The sequence below is a fragment of the Varanus komodoensis genome, unplaced genomic scaffold, assembly GCF_004798865.1.
Source record: "Varanus komodoensis strain SLA01 unplaced genomic scaffold, ASM479886v1 scaffold2, whole genome shotgun sequence".
Taxonomy (NCBI): Eukaryota; Metazoa; Chordata; class Lepidosauria; order Squamata; family Varanidae; genus Varanus; species Varanus komodoensis.
Window position 1 is genome coordinate 59,198,137 of NW_025335568.1, and position 16,635 is coordinate 59,214,771.

Below are 16,635 nucleotides of genomic sequence, written 5' to 3' on the forward strand. Positions count from 1 at the left end.
CTGTCACTACCTCCATTTCTTACCCATCTATTTGCCAGGAAGTGAGAGGACCGGATGCCATGATCTTAGTTTTCTTAATGTTGAGTTTCAAGCCAACTTTTGTGCTCTCCTTCACCCACATCAAGAGGCTCTTTAGTTCCTCTTCACTTTCTGCCATGAGAGTGGTATCATCTGCATATCTGAGGTTGTTGATATTTCTCCCAGCAATCTTAACTCCAACTGGTGATTCATCTAGCCCCACCTTTCTCATGATGTGCTCTGCATGTAAATTAAATAGGCAGGGTGACAGTATACAGCCTGGCCGAACTCCCTTCTCAATTTTGAACCAATCAGTGGTTCCGTGTCCAGTTCTCACTGTTGATTCTTGACCCGCATATAGGTTTCTCAAGAGACAAATAGGATGGTCTGGTACTTCCATCTCTTTAAGAACTTGCCACAATTTGTTGTGATCCACACAATCAAAGGATTTAGCATTGTCAATGAAGCAGAAGTAGATTTTTCTGGAACTCCCTAGCTTTCTCCATGATCCAGCGTATGTTGGCAATTTGATCTCTAGTTCCTCTCCCTCTTCGAAATCCTGCCTGTACTTCTGGTAGTTCTCGGGCCACATACTGCTGGAGCCTATCTTGTAGGATTTTGAGCATAACTTTGCTAGCATGTGAAATGAGTGCAATGGTGCGGTAGTTTGAACATTCTTTGGCATTGCCCTTCTTTGGGATTGGAATGTAAACTGACCTTTTCCAGTCCTGTGGCCACTGTTGAGTTTTCCAAATTTGCTGGCATATTGAATGTAACTCTTTTACTGCATCGTCTTTTAGGATTTTGAATAGCTCAGCTGGAATACTGTCGCCTCCACTAGCTTTGCTGTTGCTCAGACTTCCTAAGGCCCATTTGATTTCACATTCCAGGATGTCTGGCTCGAGGTCAGTGACCATCGTGGTTGTCAGGGACGTTAAGCTCTTTCTTGTACAGTTCCTCTGTGTAATCTTGCCACCTCTTCTGTATCTCTTCTGCCTCTGTTAGGTCCCTGCCATTTTGGTCCTTTATCATGCCCATCTTCACATGAAATGTTCCCTTCATATCTCCAATTTTCTTGAAGAGATATCTGGTCCTCCCTATTCTATTGTTTTCTTCTATTTCTTTGCACTGTTCATTTAAGAAGGCATTCTTATCTCTTCTAGCTGTTCTCTGGAATTCTGCATTCAATTGTTTGTATCTTTCTCCCTTGCCTTTCGCTTCCCTTCTTTCCTCAGCTATTTGTAAACCTTCCTCAGGCAGCCATTTTGCTTTCTTGCATTTCTTTTTCTTTGGGATGGTTTTAGTTGCTACTTCTTGTACAATGTTGCAAACCTCTATCCATAGTTCTTCAGGCACACTGTCTATCAGATCTAATTCCTTAAATCTATTTGTCACCTCTACTGTATATTCATCAGGGATATGATTTAGGTCTGAGTGGCCTAGTGCTTTTCCCTACTTTCTTCAACTTAAGCCTAAATTTTGCAACCAGAAGCGCATGATCTGAGCCATAGTCAGCACCTGGTCTAGTTTTTACTGACTGTATAGAGCTTCTCCATCTTTGGCTGCAGAGCACATAGTCAATCTGATTTCTGTGTTGACCGTCTGGTGATGTCCATGTGTAGAGTTGTCTGTTGGGTTGTTGGAAAAGAGTTTGCTATGACCATCATATTCTCTTGACAAAATTCTACCAGCCTGTGCCCTGTTTCATTTTGTACTCCAAGGCCAAACTTGTCTGTTATTCTGGTTATCTTTTGGCTTCCTACTTTAGCATTCCAATCCCCCAAGATGCTAAGAACATCATTTTTTGGAGTTAATTCTAGAAGGTGTTGTAGGCCTTCATAGAACTGTTCAACTTCAGCCTCTTCAGCACCAGTGGTTGGGGCATAGACTTGGACTCCTGTGATGTTGAATAGTTTGCCTTGGATTCAAACTGAGATCATTCTGTCATTTTGGAGATTGTATCCCAGTACTGCTTTTCCTACTCTTTTATTGACTATGAAGGCTACTCCATTTCTTCTGAGGGATTCTTGCCTGCAATAGTATACCTGATGGTCATCTGAATTAAATTCACCCATTCCTGTTCATTTTAGTTCACTGATTCCTAAGATGTCGATGTTCAGCCTTGTCATCTCTTGTTTGACCACATGCAGCTTGCCTTGATTCATGGATCTTACATTCCAGGTTCCTATGGAGTATAGATCTTTGCAGCATCGGACTCTCCTTTCACCACCAGATACATCAGCAACTGAGTGTCCTTTTGGCTTTGACCCCGTCGCTTCATTCTTTCTGGTGCTACTAGTACTAGCCCTCCGCTCTTCCCCAGTAGCATATCAGACACCTTCCGACCTGAGGGGCTCATCTTCCGGCGTCATATCTTTTTGCCTTTTGGTACTGTCCATGGGGTTTTCATGGCAAAGATACTGGAGTGGGTTGCCATTTCCTTCTCCAGTGGATTACGTTTTGTCAGCGCTCTCTGCTATGACCTGTCCGTCTTGGGTGACCCTGCGTGGCATAGCTCATAGCTTCATTGAGCTACGCAAGCCCCTTCGCCACGACAAGGCAGTGATCCATGAAGGAGTAACATGTAATAAGTGGTGGTAAAAAGACTGGTACTTTCAGTGTCCTTTCCAGTGACTGCAGGAGACAAAATCTATTTCTTACTGAACCTTTACACTCTTGTGTTGAGTGTCTTTGCTTGGACCTTGCCCTGCAGTCCCCTTTCTTTTTTCTTTTTGTAAAATTGAGTTAGCAAGTGCTGATTGCTGATTTCTGTTTTCTAGTGGGACTCTGCTAAATAGAACTGGAAGTGTTCTCCTTTCAGGACCCAGTGGTGTGGGAAAAATGACATCTGTCAGAGCTGCCTGTAGCTGCCTTAATCTCCATTTGTTCAAGGTACTTTGAGCCATTTAACTTGTTCTTCCGGGTCTTAATAAGCATAGAATGAAGGCCTTGTGAGAATGCACTGCCACTCTCAAATAGAAATGTATGTTTTACCTTGTGAGGGGCTCTGATGGTTAAAAGAGACTTCTCTACAGAAATCTTTTGTTTGTCTCCTGTCCCTTGCTGTGTGTGCTTTTATCTGGATGGAAGATGCTGCAGGTGATGGAAGTGATTGCATGTATCACAATAGGATCATCTAATGGTCTTCAACTGGGGTGTCGTACCAGTGGAGGCACCAAAGTGTTAGTTTCATGCTTGTTTCTCTGTAGCTTTTGTGAGAGAGAGGGAGTGAAGGAAACAGATGTAAAGAGAAGACCTTCACCTTTTTTCTTCTTTACATGTGGCTCCTTCCAGCATTTATGTAGAAGGGGAATTTGAGCAGGTGCAGGTTTTCCTTCCCATGTGGCAGCCTGCTCTTTCCAAAATACACTCTCACACACAACTGTTACAGGTGTGAGATCCTTGTGTTCTATATCCAAGAGAGAGAGAAGATGCCAAACATGTAGTTTTAAAAGAAAAACTTATCCCTCCTATTTTAAAGGCTGGATTTAAAAGTGGATCCTGAATCTTCAGGTAGAATAAACAGGCTGAAGATTCTACCCATTTAATTTTTTTCCCCTTGGGAAAGTGTATGTATCTGAAGGGACGCTTGCGTCCATATATGCCCTCCCGCCCCTTGAGATCAGCAACAGATGCCCTTCTCCGGGAACCCTCTGTGAATGATATTAGGAGAGTGAGTACCCGGAGGAGGGCTTTCTCTGCGGTGGTGCCCCATCTATGGAATGCGCTCCCCAGAGAGGTCCGCCTGGCGCCATCTTTATTTGTTTTTCAGCGCCAGGCTAAGACCTTTTTATTTAAAACTTATTTTAATTGTTAAATTATTTGAATTAATAGGATTTTAAATTTTTTAGCCGAGATGCACCGGGGGGCTTTTAAACAATTTTTTAAATTGTTATATTATTATTATTATTTATGTATTTATGTACCTTGTATCCTGTTGTGAGCCGCCCCGAGGCTTTGTTGCGATGGGGGTGGCATAAAAATGCTTTAAATAAATGAATAAATAAATATGTCTATTATCTCTTTAAAATAGATGGGATTGGGAGATAATGAACTTTGTGAAGTTCCAGATTCCTTGCTAAAAGAGGTTTTGAACCTGAACCAGTCTAACCTAACACTCGTTTGCACTTGTGTATATTGTGTGCAAGTAGGCAGGAACTTTCCCTTCCTTTTACTACTGTTTATTGCCGTACTAGTTACCACTCCATACATGTTGGTCTCCTTTTAGGAATCATTCCACCAAGTATGCTGTGCAGTGTTTCTGAGGGTGGTTCTGCTGCTCAGATGCTTTTATATTTATGGGGCCTGGCTGACCTTCACAGTTTTACCTGTAGACCTTTTCACAGATGTGTCTTCTTCATCTCTCTGACTGCATATAGGTGGATTGTGTTAGTTTGTGCGGTGATACCAGTGGATCTACAGAAGCAAAGCTACATGCTGCCTTCTCACAGGCTGATTTCTATAGCCCTTGTGTTCTGCTGATGAAAGACATAGAGCTGCTGGGAAGAGATCGTGATGGAGTTGGGGAGGACTCCAGAGTCATCCTTGCATTAAGGCACCTTCTCCTGGACAGAGAGGCTAATACCAGGTATTGGGCTACCCCAGGAGAATGTGTTGGTGTTCATGTCTGAAAGGTGCCCATCAGTATAAGGTGGTTCACGAGATGCAGGAGAACTATATAAACAGAGTAGCTTTGAACTGTTAATGACATTTTGAATCCTCACTGAAAACCAGCCCCTTAATTCAGGGAATAACTTTTCTTAGCCTTGCATCTCAGGAGAATCTTTATTATCACTTGTCTAGGATGATACAGATGGTGTCAGAATAGACGCTGCATGGCTGGCATATGTGCAGTGGAATTGTGAATAATGGCAAAGATGCAGGGGATGATATGAAAAGCAATTTAATGGGGCCAGATGTTTACTTTTAGGCAGTGAAAAAATGCAGATAGAAGGAGGTCTGTTGGATGTGGGAGTGCATGTTAGCTTTGCCAGCTCATTTCCCGTACTTCCCTCCTCTAGAGTGGTAACAGCAACATCTGCAGGAACCCATTAGAGCTTTAGCGTTAGAGATCCATTATATACCCCACTTTTCTGCTAATATTAACTTACTGCGGGCTTACTTAAGAGCTGCAGGGTCACTTACAGGATGGACTGCAGTGGGAGACCAGGGTGTTCTCTTCCAGTCTTCCGCTTCAGCTTTGACTGTTCATTGCACACCTGTGCTTCCCAGCAGGGACCCTGTGCTGGTGGTAGGCACAACAACCAGGATTGGGGATGTCCCCACAGACTTGCAAACAGCTTTCCTTCATGAGGTGAAAATTGAAGCACCGTCCGAAGAGCAGAGGAAGGCCATTTTAAGTATGCTGACAGAGAGCATCCCACTCGGCAAAGAAGTTAGCTTGACCAAGCTAGCCCAGCAAAGTGCGGTGAGTGGCGTCTCACACAGTGGCCTAGAGAAGCCAAGCAATAGGACAACCTAGCGGTCCTTATAGGAGGAATATACCATATGTACTGGCATATAAGGTGACTGTGTATAAGACAAGATGGGCATTTTGGGCAGTTTTTCTGGTGTTTGCCATATGTGGGCTTAAAAGATGACCCACAATTTTTGTATTGCTATTTTTGGTTTAAACGGTTGTCTTATACACCAGTATATAAGGGAATAATGTGTGGAACAAGTGACCAGGAGGTATGTTTCAGAAAAATACCATATATATTGGCATATATGGTGACTCACATGTAAGACAAGGTTAATATTTTGGGTAGTTTATGTTAGGTGTATAAGTTGATCCCTGATTTTTGCTTTGCTCTTTTAACTTTCAAGGGTCATCTTATATGCTGGTATATATGGTAACTGAATCTTGGCTTGTAAAAGTTGGCATGGACTGTGTGGTTCTCCACATTGGCTGAAATGGTGAGCAATGAACCTTCTCTGCTTGTGTTGATGGTTTGTCTTGCAGTACTAGAAACTACACCCTTTTCCTATGAAAATGGTATGGCCCTAATGGGGAAGCCAAATGCTGGATTCAGCCACTGTATGCACTGAGCTAGAAACACTGGGAAAGTCTTTCCTACAACTTGCCACATTCCAGATGGTTTGGCCCATTTTCCAATGACTCCTCACTATTATCTCTGCTGGCTAGTGCCACTGGGAGTTGCAATTTAACACAAATGGAAGTCCCCAGGTGGGAAAGACTGTTCTTCAGTAGAAGCTTTTAGGGTTTAAATTTAGGCTTGAACTGTACAAATAAAGGCATCCTGGCTACCATATCTGAATAGGTGTAAAGCCTCATGAAGTACAGTAACCTTTTCTATTGCTTTAGGAGTGTGCTTGCCTAGCTTGTAGAAGAAATGGGGAGAGGGGATCTTAGCTAGTTTGGCCTTCAAGAAATAGATAAAATGGTCTTATTCTATCCTGACAATTAAGCCTCTTGATCTTTCCATAACTGGCCTTAGTTCAGAATACCTTCTGTGCCATGGGAATTTTGCATTAATGTCTATTTTTCTGCTTGCAGGGCTTCGTTCTAGGAGATTTCTGTGCTTTGCTTTCCCACAGTAGCCATGCTGCCTGCACAAGGATCCAGAATTCAAGGTACTAAAGGAGAATCTTAATGGTTTGGGAGCATCCAGATAGTGACAGCAAGTGGGAATGTTTTTAGTTCTAGGCACAGATATTTCAACCAACTGATAGTAGACAGAAAGAGGAACAATACCAGTTTTGTACTCTTAAGAGCCTGAGTCTCACCATCCTCAAGAGATAAAAAGCAGTCCTTTCTGGGGCTGGAGGAAATGCTTAGCATAACCTGGTAAAGACTCAGAATATGTTTGACTACAGCAGTTTACTGAGGCAAAATGTGATGAGGCTGATTTTGAATGTTCACCTTCTAATGCTTTTTTTTTTTTTTTACATAGAAGGTATACTTCCAACCCTCTTTATGCTTTTTCTTTCTGCCCTCGTCCCATTTTGTGTTAATGCAATTTTTCAGCTTCAATGGGGTGACTTCATTCTCACTCTATTATTCCTGCTTTGCTGGGATCATGTCAGGAATGCAATGTCAGACCCACATTTGTTTGCCAGGTGATGTTATTGAGGGCAAACAAAGCCACACTGCTCTCACTTTGAAGACTTCATTGAGTGTTAGCCACCAAGCACACCTCTCTTGGAGACCAATATAGTACAGATATATAACATCCCGCTCAGATGTACATGCCAGTAAATATCTGGGCATGATGTTCCCTGCTGCTCCTTGGTGATGTCACTGTTCCAGTGTGGCAAATGGAGCAACCTGCTTCTCAAGGCCTACAAATACCTTTGAGGCCTAGTATGTGCACCTGACCACAAATAATAAAAAAGGTGTCTACTTTCTCTGGGGCACCCCAGCTCAGCCCCTGAATTCAGAGACCTTTGTTCCAATCCATTTTGGGTTGTTATGGAGACTGTTGAATACAGTTTTCTTCTTCCTCTTTACCAGCTTTCCAGGAGGACTAAGTGAGGAAGAAGAGCATGATTTTTGTGCTGCTGGCTTCCCACTCCTTGCAGAGGATTTCAGTGTTGCACTAGATAAACTGCATGATGCTCATTCACAGGCAATAGGTGCTCCAAAGGTACAGTCCAAAGAAATGAGTTGTGATTTTTGAAAAATTGCAGTGAAAATTGTGTGGGGTACATTTCATCCACAGCCTGTTTGATGACAGGACTGTTGTAGTGGGGTAGAATAAGGCACTAACGCAGGGTAGTGGCCAACCAGAACTGCCTTGATAGAAGGTTCCAGAGAGATGAAGTTGCAACTGAAAAAGCATACCTGTGTGGCCTTGTGAATTTGCTGCTTTTAAGGATGGAATGTGTGGCTAGGTTTCACCTTTGGACTTTAAGGGGTTACATAAGGGAGAAGCACCACTAAGGATATTTAATGGGGCATTAAGAATGCAATGTAGAGCATTTCCTATAATGCACCAGTCCTTGGGGACCTCTTGTGGAATCTTGAGGGGAGAGAGGATGGTGCAGCAAGAGTAATGGTAACCACTGGTTGGGAGAAGCAGAATATTTTATGTGGTTCTGGGAGCTTATGAGACTCTCCTGTCTTGACAGCACCATAATAAGTGTGTGTTGAACATTTTGGTTTTATGGAATGGGTAGGTTACTGGGCTGTCCTTTTGCTGCAGATACCTTCTGTCTTCTGGCAAGATGTTGGCGGACTTCAGGATGTGAAGAAGGAGATCCTGGACACAATTCAGCTTCCCCTAGAACACCCAGAGCTACTACCTTTAGGCCTTCGCCGTTCTGGCCTTCTCCTCTATGGCCCTCCAGGAACAGGGAAAACATTGCTAGCTAAAGCTGTAGCCACAGAGTGCACCATGACTTTCCTTAGGTGGGTATTGTGATAAAAGGGAATAAGGGAGCCAGGGACTGAACTATTGATGTTACTAACTTGGTCTTTGCTCCTTTTCAGTGTGAAGGGCCCTGAGCTCATTAACATGTACTTTGGACAAAGTGAAGAGAATGTACGTGAAGGTTAGTGTAGACCCCTAATTTTTAATTAGAGATTGAAGGAAAGCTTCCCTGTTATAGCTGGACTAAAGGGAAGCATGACATCTGCAGATGACCTGCACCCAAAAAGATATGCATGTGCCTTCTACAAATGAGGAGTGTTTTGGACAAGATAGGCGTGCGCTGCAGGATGTTGCGGTGTATAGCTCTGTCTTCCCCACTCGCCTGCAGTTGCTGCCTGTAGCTGTGTGTGGCAGAGCGGACAGGTGCAATGGGCTCCCCGGCTCTCAGGATCACATGGGAAGACCACAGAGCCCAGCTAGCCCTGCTCTTCCTCCAGCACAGTCAGTCGTGGCCTACTTTAGGGGTCCCCAACCTTCTTGAATCCATGGGCACATTGGGGAATTTGAGAAACTGCCATGGGCACCACAACAAAATGCCTATTCAGTGGATGGTCGCTTTGACATTCGCATGTCACAACTGTGGATCTTAGACTGTGTCTTATTTGGCAAAAGCTTTTGTTTTATGTCTAATGGACACCACAACAGCTCTTTAATATGGAGTTGTCTAAATCAGTTGATTGCTGGCAGTGATATACAGCTAATACTTCTTTTAAATGTTTTAGCCATATACAGTGGTTCCATTTTATGGGAGGAGGTTATTGCACAGATAATTTGTTTTACTGGAACAGCCTTTAATAGTAACAAATTTTTAAAATATTATTTACTTGTTTCATGAATATTAACATATGAAAGGGGAAATGGTTTCCTGTTCCCTTTTGACAGCCAAATGAGTGATATCACAGAATTGGAGGACTGAATGCTCACTTCCGTAACGCGGTGGATTGAGGACTGAAAATGCTTTCAGTGTATGAAATAAGTGGTGCATGGATGCCACCTTCACATGGGCACGTCCTTGGATATTTGACCCACTTTTGTCAAAACCTGTGTATAACTGCTAACGGTTGTATGCATTTTTATACCCATATAGATGCATATATTTTTAAAAGGAAATATGGCACGTTGGCCTCCTGGCCTGGCTACTGTGCAGCTTTAATTCCTGAGAGCTGTGCGAAGCATTATATGATGTTTGGCTTCTGCAAAACTCGACCGTCGTGGAGCTTTCCATGAGCAGAAATGCTTCTGTTTGTACAAGGCCAGGCACTCAGTTTACATCAGTCACTGCTCTCCACACCTCGCGACTGCCGGTCCTCTGTATCATGTCTTAGAGACTGTTCCAAACAGCTAGAAGAAACTTCTCTCCACGTGTGCAGGGCTGCTGTGGATGCAGTAGGTCGAGAGAATCGGGTGCCCTGCTTTGTGTGAGCAGTCATGCTTTCTGCTCATAAAAAGCACTCATGTTTGCAAGTCCTTGCTCATACGCCTTATTCCATACAAGTTAATTACCTAAATTGCCACGGCAGATGCTGGCATTGTCCATAGATGCTGATTTAGGCATGTGTGCTAGATAAGGCATAAACTGATTTGTTTCATTTTCAAGAAAATATGATGCCATGCAGTTGCCAACTATGAACTTCCCTTTCACTCAGCAGATACCTTTTTGGAATAGATGAGTAACTTTGTGGCAAGATAGCTGATTTTTCCATATGAAATCAGTGGCTAGAATATTGATAGCTATCATATGGCTGATTCTGTTGAAGAGTGTTTGGAAATGGTGGCTGACTCAATGCAGCAGGGGGAATTTTGACAGGAGAATTTTGACATATGTTCTTCAGAGCATATGATTTTGTTGCTATACCAACTGCACCGGCTTCCAGCCTGAATAGTTAGAAGGCTGCTCTGACTGCCATGAGCGTTTTGGCTTCAGAGACTCTGTAGCAGCACTTGGAGCACAGAAGTCTTCTGCCTCTGCTTGGCTTCTGTGTTGGTGGTGCTTCAAAGCACCACCATCAAGAGGGAAGCCTTTTAATTTCAGCAGACCTGTGGATTGAATGGTCTACGTGTGCTCCCTTGCTGTCCTTCAGTTTTGGACTGTTTTATTGAAATGCCATTTACTGATGCTGGTTCTTTTAAAATGTTTGGTTGTGAGCCACTTTGGGCAGCTTTCTACTGAAAAGGGAGATAAAATATGTAGAATGAATAAATTGATACATTTTCTGCTCCCTTTCAAGAAGAGTCCTACTGTGCAATCAAGTGACCAGTTCTACAAAACCTGCAATTCAGGTTTTAAGAGAGATGGAGCAGAGAAACAAAAAAGGCAAGGGAATGAATGTCCAACTAGAATGGCGGTCAAAGGAGTGAGCACTGTGACTGGTCACTGCATTGCTGTACTTCTTTTTCATAAGTAGCTGTTCTCTAAGCCATCTCTTCTAACCTGAAAGATCTAGTCACTCCAGTTTTTTTGTGTAATTGTGCATTTCTCAGTGCTTTGCAGTGGCTCCCAGCTAGGCTGCATCTCTTCCTTGGTAGAGGAATGTAGGTGGCTTTTTGCTTGTAATATATGTATGCCACTCACTGAGCATGAATTTACAGGATATACATTATCTGTCTCTCTCTTCTCAGTGTTTACCAGAGCTAGGGCAGCTGCTCCTTGCATTATCTTTTTTGATGAGCTTGATTCCTTGGCACCTAATCGTGGGCGGAGTGGTGATTCAGGGGGTGTTATGGACAGGTGAGTTTCTGCTGTTAAAGAATATTGAAACATAAACTTCCTGCTCCTGCTTTTGGTCACTTCACTTCTCATTTTTATTTATAAGTGGCATTTTCCTCTCTCCCCCTGCTCTTTTTCCATACTGGCTTTCAAATTTCCTTGTACTTTTGCTGAGCATTCCATAGAAACTGGACCCCTGCCCCCAAAATGTTATAAATACTGTAAGGACTAGCATGCTGCACTATCTCCTGGACTAGGAGTTTTTGGTCCAAGCTTAGCTTTGGTGAACCTGGATTTTAGTCCCGGGACAGAACAGCTGAAGATTACTAAATATTTAGATCTCACCCTGCTACCAAGGCTAGGCCTCCAAGGGCGCTGCTAATAATAAAACAATCTGTTTTGTGTTCTATTGTAATAAAAGCAGATCAAGCAGCAAAGTATATCAAAAACTGACTCAGATATTTTAAGATCTAAGAAACTCTCTTTTGCATTCTCTCTGTGGATCCCTGTTAATAGCTGGGCATCTGCATTCTGAACTGTTTGACTTTTCCCAAGGGATTTCATGGGTGCTCCCATGTATAATGTGTTCTGCAACACATCAGCAAGAGCATGATGGGGCATGTGTCCTTGAAACATTTGCCTGGGCATCTGCTTCATGAAAGTGTTGGTTTCTGGAGCTTCTGGTACACCTCTACTAGTAACAGAATGGTGCCTTATTTCATTCATCTGAAGCAGAGCATGACTTTTGCTAGTGGAGTGAGAATGTGGACATGGCAAGAAGAGGAACTTGCAATGCAAGGATGGTCTTTAAGTGGGTGTGGGCAGACTTAGAGTTATACCTGAATATCAAGATAGAATTCAGTTTCGAAGAAGCTCTTGGTATGTTCTAGTAGTGGGCAGGACTGAAGGCAAAGGAGATGCAGCCAAAGGCAAAATTGAGAAGTACAAAAAATGCCAGCATTTTTATTTTTTAAAGTTCCTTAGCTAGTAAATAAGCCATAGAAGGAGCATTTTAGAGTTGGATTGAACACTGCAAAACCAGGAGATGTGACCATTGGGAGATTCCCTGGAGGGTAGATTGGGATCCTGGACCAAGTTCTCCAGCCCAGCTGTATATGGTAATGCTGAAAGAGGTGTGAGATTTTGTCCGCCTTGAAAGCCATACAGTGCTCCAGCTATTAAGATGAATGTTCTGTCTTCGGTGCTTAATCTGTTCAGTGGTGTCGAGTGGGTTACTTCATGTGCCAGGACTTGCATATCTCCCTCAGCTTGCTTGCTTCGCCTGCACCAGCTGCTCCCTCGGAGGCAATGCCTCCCTCTCGCAGTTGGATGATGGCAGCTTGTGCAGCGATGCTTCTTGTGCTTAGCTGAGAGTTCTGGGCAGGGGCCACACATACCTAGACCAGCTATTTGTGTACTTGCCCTTTAGAGGATTGAGTCAGCTTGTTCAGTGCATGCACTAGGATTTATGGCAGCACTTTCAAATGTTTCTCCTGGTAGAGTGGTGTCTCAGCTACTAGCAGAACTTGATGGGCTTCATTCCACTGAAGATGTGTTCGTGATTGGAGCAACAAACAGGCCTGATCTTCTGGATCCCGCACTGCTCCGACCAGGCAGGTATGTTTCTTGCTCTTTTGGATTTGTTCCTGCAGTTGCATCCAGCTTACACAGATGACCTGTTGCCACTCAATTGCCTCTGTTTTTATTGGCTTATTATATTTATTCCTTGCCTTTTCTGTGCAAGAAATCCAAGGTAGTTTACGTAATCCTCCTGCTCCTCTCCATTCTATCCTCACAACATCCCTGTATGGTAGGAAGATGTATTTGCATGAACCAAGTCTTTATGGTAGTTCCAGGAAAGCTAGATTAGCATGCTCTCCACTTACTACTTCTGGAGTAATTCCTGATCTGCTGTTTATATTTTAATTTGTAGAGCTTGTTTGTTTGTTTGTTTATAGCATTTGTATGCCATCCCATCGCATAGCCTCGGGACGGCTTACATAAATAAAACAAAACATAATACAGATAAAATCCAGATCCACCCTGGAATTCTAGTATAAGAGATTTTTTCTTTCTTCTGATCTGTTTGTAGCATTTTGGCAACATGAATCTTCTGCCCAAAGTGCGTCCTCTTGAGAAATAAAGCCAGTGTGTTCTTCCTTTTATTGCTGTTGCTGGATGCACTCTTTATAGAAAAACAAAAGAAAAAAAGAGCTAAACTCTGGGCTACTTTTGGGATGGAACAAACTTGGGGATGGAAATGAAATGAGCTTATTCACATTTTAAAAAATCTATCCTATCCTTCTGATACCTGTACACTAATCAGGGTGGTGAATATTGGAACACCATGGGTTCCCTGGTGCTTCAGGAATATCGTGGACTTCTCTTGGTCTGTGGGGTAGGGTCTGGAATGTGGAGGTGCTGCGGAAGCCTGGCACTTCTGGGTTATTGCCAGAGACCACATACTGACTGAGTGTAGGTTAAGCACAAAGCACTGTGCTTGATTAGCTGTAGTAAAACACTGGAGTCTAATATTAAAAACCAGTAAGTTAGAAGATAAAAAATGCTCAGATATTTTTTGAGTGATGGGCATGAATGTGACACCAGAGTTGTATGTATGCCGGATGCCTGTATTTTGTCTGTAAAGAGATTATTTTCTGTTTGACAGATTTGATAAGCTGGTCTATGTAGGCATCAATGAAGAGAGAGATTCTCAGCTGCAAGTATTGAGTGCTATCACAAGAAAGTAAGTGCCCACTACTCTGTCTGCAGTTCTAAAATGATTTTAAAAAGCATTTTTCAAGAAGGATTTCCAATCCCCTCCCTCCCTCCTCTGTCTGTCTGTCTGTCTGTCTGTCTGTCTGTCTTTCCATCTTTCTTTCAAGCTCTTTGCATGTGGCCCCTTGACTTTCGGAACTTCTCACCCCTGCTTTAAACTGTGGTTTGGAGGATTGCAATAATTCATTGCATCCAATCAATCAGTCCAATTTGCTGTTACACCCAAGGTGCTAAACTATGGTATGTGCAATCCCATGAAGCCGAGATTGCAAGATAGATTGAAACTTGAGAGTTGGCCTGGTCCATTGGCATCAGCCATGTATTTACCACTTTTGTTAAGGCAAGGATTAGAGGTGCAATGAAGTTTCTGGATGCAAAAAGCCATAAAAGGGGTTTAAAAGAGTGATGGATTTATAGATTTCTTAAAATTCAATTTTCTTAAAAAGATACATTACTTTGAAAAAAATACCAGTTACCTTTATGTTAATTGTGTGTGGAGTTTGATTCCTTTGGCTGAGACACACATCTCAGCCTGTGCCTTTGTGAGTCTTCCTTCCCATAGTGCTAGGGTTATATCCTAGTGACATTTTTTCAGTAGTAATACACTTTGGGCATATCCTTTACTGACAGGTTTAAGTTGGATCCTTCAGTGAATCTCCTTGGTGTCCTTGACAAATGTCCTGTACAGCTGACAGGAGCGGACCTGTATGCCCTCTGCTCTGATGCCATGATGTCTGCTATCAAAAGAAAAGTGGAGTGGATAGAGGAAGGTGAGGAACTAGCCGAGCTCAGCTGGTGTCAGCTGAAACATACAAATCTGGAATGTACCACTGAAAGCATCCAGTGAAAAGACATGATGATGGAAGAAAAGTAAAATTGAATGTGTGATCAAGTGTTTGGCAAAACTCATCATTGGTTACATGAACCTAGTCTGACTCTTACAAGGCTTAGCAAAGATCAGTGCTAAACTGGATTGGGCCTTAAGTCTCCAAATCAGTGCTTGGAAGAAACTGGTAAACTGTGCTAATAGAAATTAGAGGGAATGTGTAATTAACAGGAATCAACAGGTGTGAATAGAATTGCAGCATGTTTGGTTGAAGTTTCCATTTTGGGGGTAATGTAATTTTTTGTGGGAGTAATTGCATGGAAATCCCCACCACCACCATTTTTAGTGTGTAGCATTGTTTCAAACTCACAGGGAACAGGAGAAGTTTATCATTTCCCATTTTCTTGTAATTGTGTTCCTGAGACTTTTGTTCTGCCATTGTTGGATATTAAGTTCGCGGTCCTATTACTAGTGTGGTGAGGTAGTCAGTGTTGGAATGGAACTCAGGAGATACCAGTTCTAGTCCCCACTTGAATGCGAGGCTCTCTGGCTGGCTTTGGGCCAGTGGTTGACTCTTTGTCCAGCCTACATCACAAGATCGTTGTGAGGACAAAATGGAGAGGAGGTTATGTAAGCCACCTTAGGCTTGCTTCCGGAAAAATGGATAGGTTAGAAAGATTATAAGCAGACAAACCCTTGATCTGGTCTAGTAAGGCTGTTCTTGTTTTTTATTTAACGAGTGGGTTGAGAGACCTGAGAGCCTAGTTGTTCTACTTGAATTGTGCTGAGCAGCACTCCTTGTCTTCCCACGAGGCAGCGTCTATGCTCTCAAAGTGGAGAAGCCCATGGTAGCACACCTGACTGTGAGAGAGATCAGAAGAGGTGGATTTTGATTCAGCTGTCACTGTGATTTTATGATGACTGAAAACTTAATGAATCAGTGCCCTAACCAGTGTCAGACATGACTGGCCAGGAAACACTGTAGAGCAGCCCCTCCCCCCCAATGGTCTTCAGAGCATTTGGACCACAACTCAAAGAATTCCCATCCAGCAGGGCCATTAACTGGGAATTCTGGGTGTTGCAGTCCGTGTCTGGAAAGCACAAGGTTGGGGAAGGCTGCTGTACAGGACATTCCTCATGGGCTGACTCTGCTTATTCCCAAGAAATGAGAAGTAGGCATAAGACATGAGAGGCAGAACACCTGAACCTTGGGAAAAAAGGCGTCCTTCATGGTTGTCCCGTGAAGGACACCCTTCATGGGAGCCTTTCTCTGCATTCAGTCAACTTGCAGAAGGCCTTGTACCTTGTTCTTCTCTTGTCCAGTCAGGAAGAATTTCCATGTGTGCATTATCACATAACGAAGTGAGTTCCTTGTGAAACCTTTTCCCTTATTTTCTCTCCAGGGCTGGATACAGAGCACTCAGACCTCACCCTGACTATGGAGGACTTTCTACAAGCTGCAACAAGGCTGCAGCCTTCTGTTCCAGAACCAGAACTACTCAGATACAAACTGATTCAGCAGAAATTTGCTACTTGATAAGCATCTGGCTGGGCCAGAATGGAATATGTAAAATTGGAACTGTATTACCTCAAGAAATTCAGAATAGATTGACACAGGAATGCCTTCTTTTGGGTGAAATGAAAAGGATGCCCTCTTTTACAGTCTAGAGGCAGATCTAGCTATGGAACGGAGAATGAAGTCTGCTTTGCTGGGTAAGAACTATTGCAACTTAGTCCTTATTTGTGCTCCGTACCATTGCTGATATATCAAGAGATCAACATCCAGTGGAAAACCTTGGAGTGCTTATAACTTGGCCCTATGAATACTGGGGGAAAGTGGTGGTAAATCTCTAAAATGTCTAATAAAGAGCAAAATGTTTTTCCAGAAGGACCAGAACACTCCTTTATACATT

At 43.0% G+C, this 16,635-nt stretch overlaps 1 protein-coding gene across 2 annotated transcripts in view; it reads left to right on the forward strand.

Moving 5' to 3' along the window:
* PEX6 (peroxisomal biogenesis factor 6) overlaps positions 1-16,610 on the forward strand; it is a 24,239-nt gene extending 7,629 nt beyond the window's left edge. Inside the window, exons 6-17 of one of the 2 annotated variants that reach the window (XM_044429715.1) lie at positions 2,799-2,910; positions 4,398-4,606; positions 5,251-5,446; positions 6,536-6,612; positions 7,493-7,625; positions 8,184-8,389; positions 8,471-8,532; positions 11,031-11,139; positions 12,619-12,735; positions 13,787-13,864; positions 14,527-14,666; positions 16,126-16,610. In XM_044429715.1, coding sequence (XP_044285650.1) covers positions 2,799-2,910; positions 4,398-4,606; positions 5,251-5,446; positions 6,536-6,612; positions 7,493-7,625; positions 8,184-8,389; positions 8,471-8,532; positions 11,031-11,139; positions 12,619-12,735; positions 13,787-13,864; positions 14,527-14,666; positions 16,126-16,259 — 1,573 coding nt within the window. In that variant the 3' untranslated portion in view covers positions 16,260-16,610. The other variant, XM_044429716.1, reaches the window with a different exon arrangement.
* Positions 16,611-16,635: the final 25 nt, after the last annotated feature.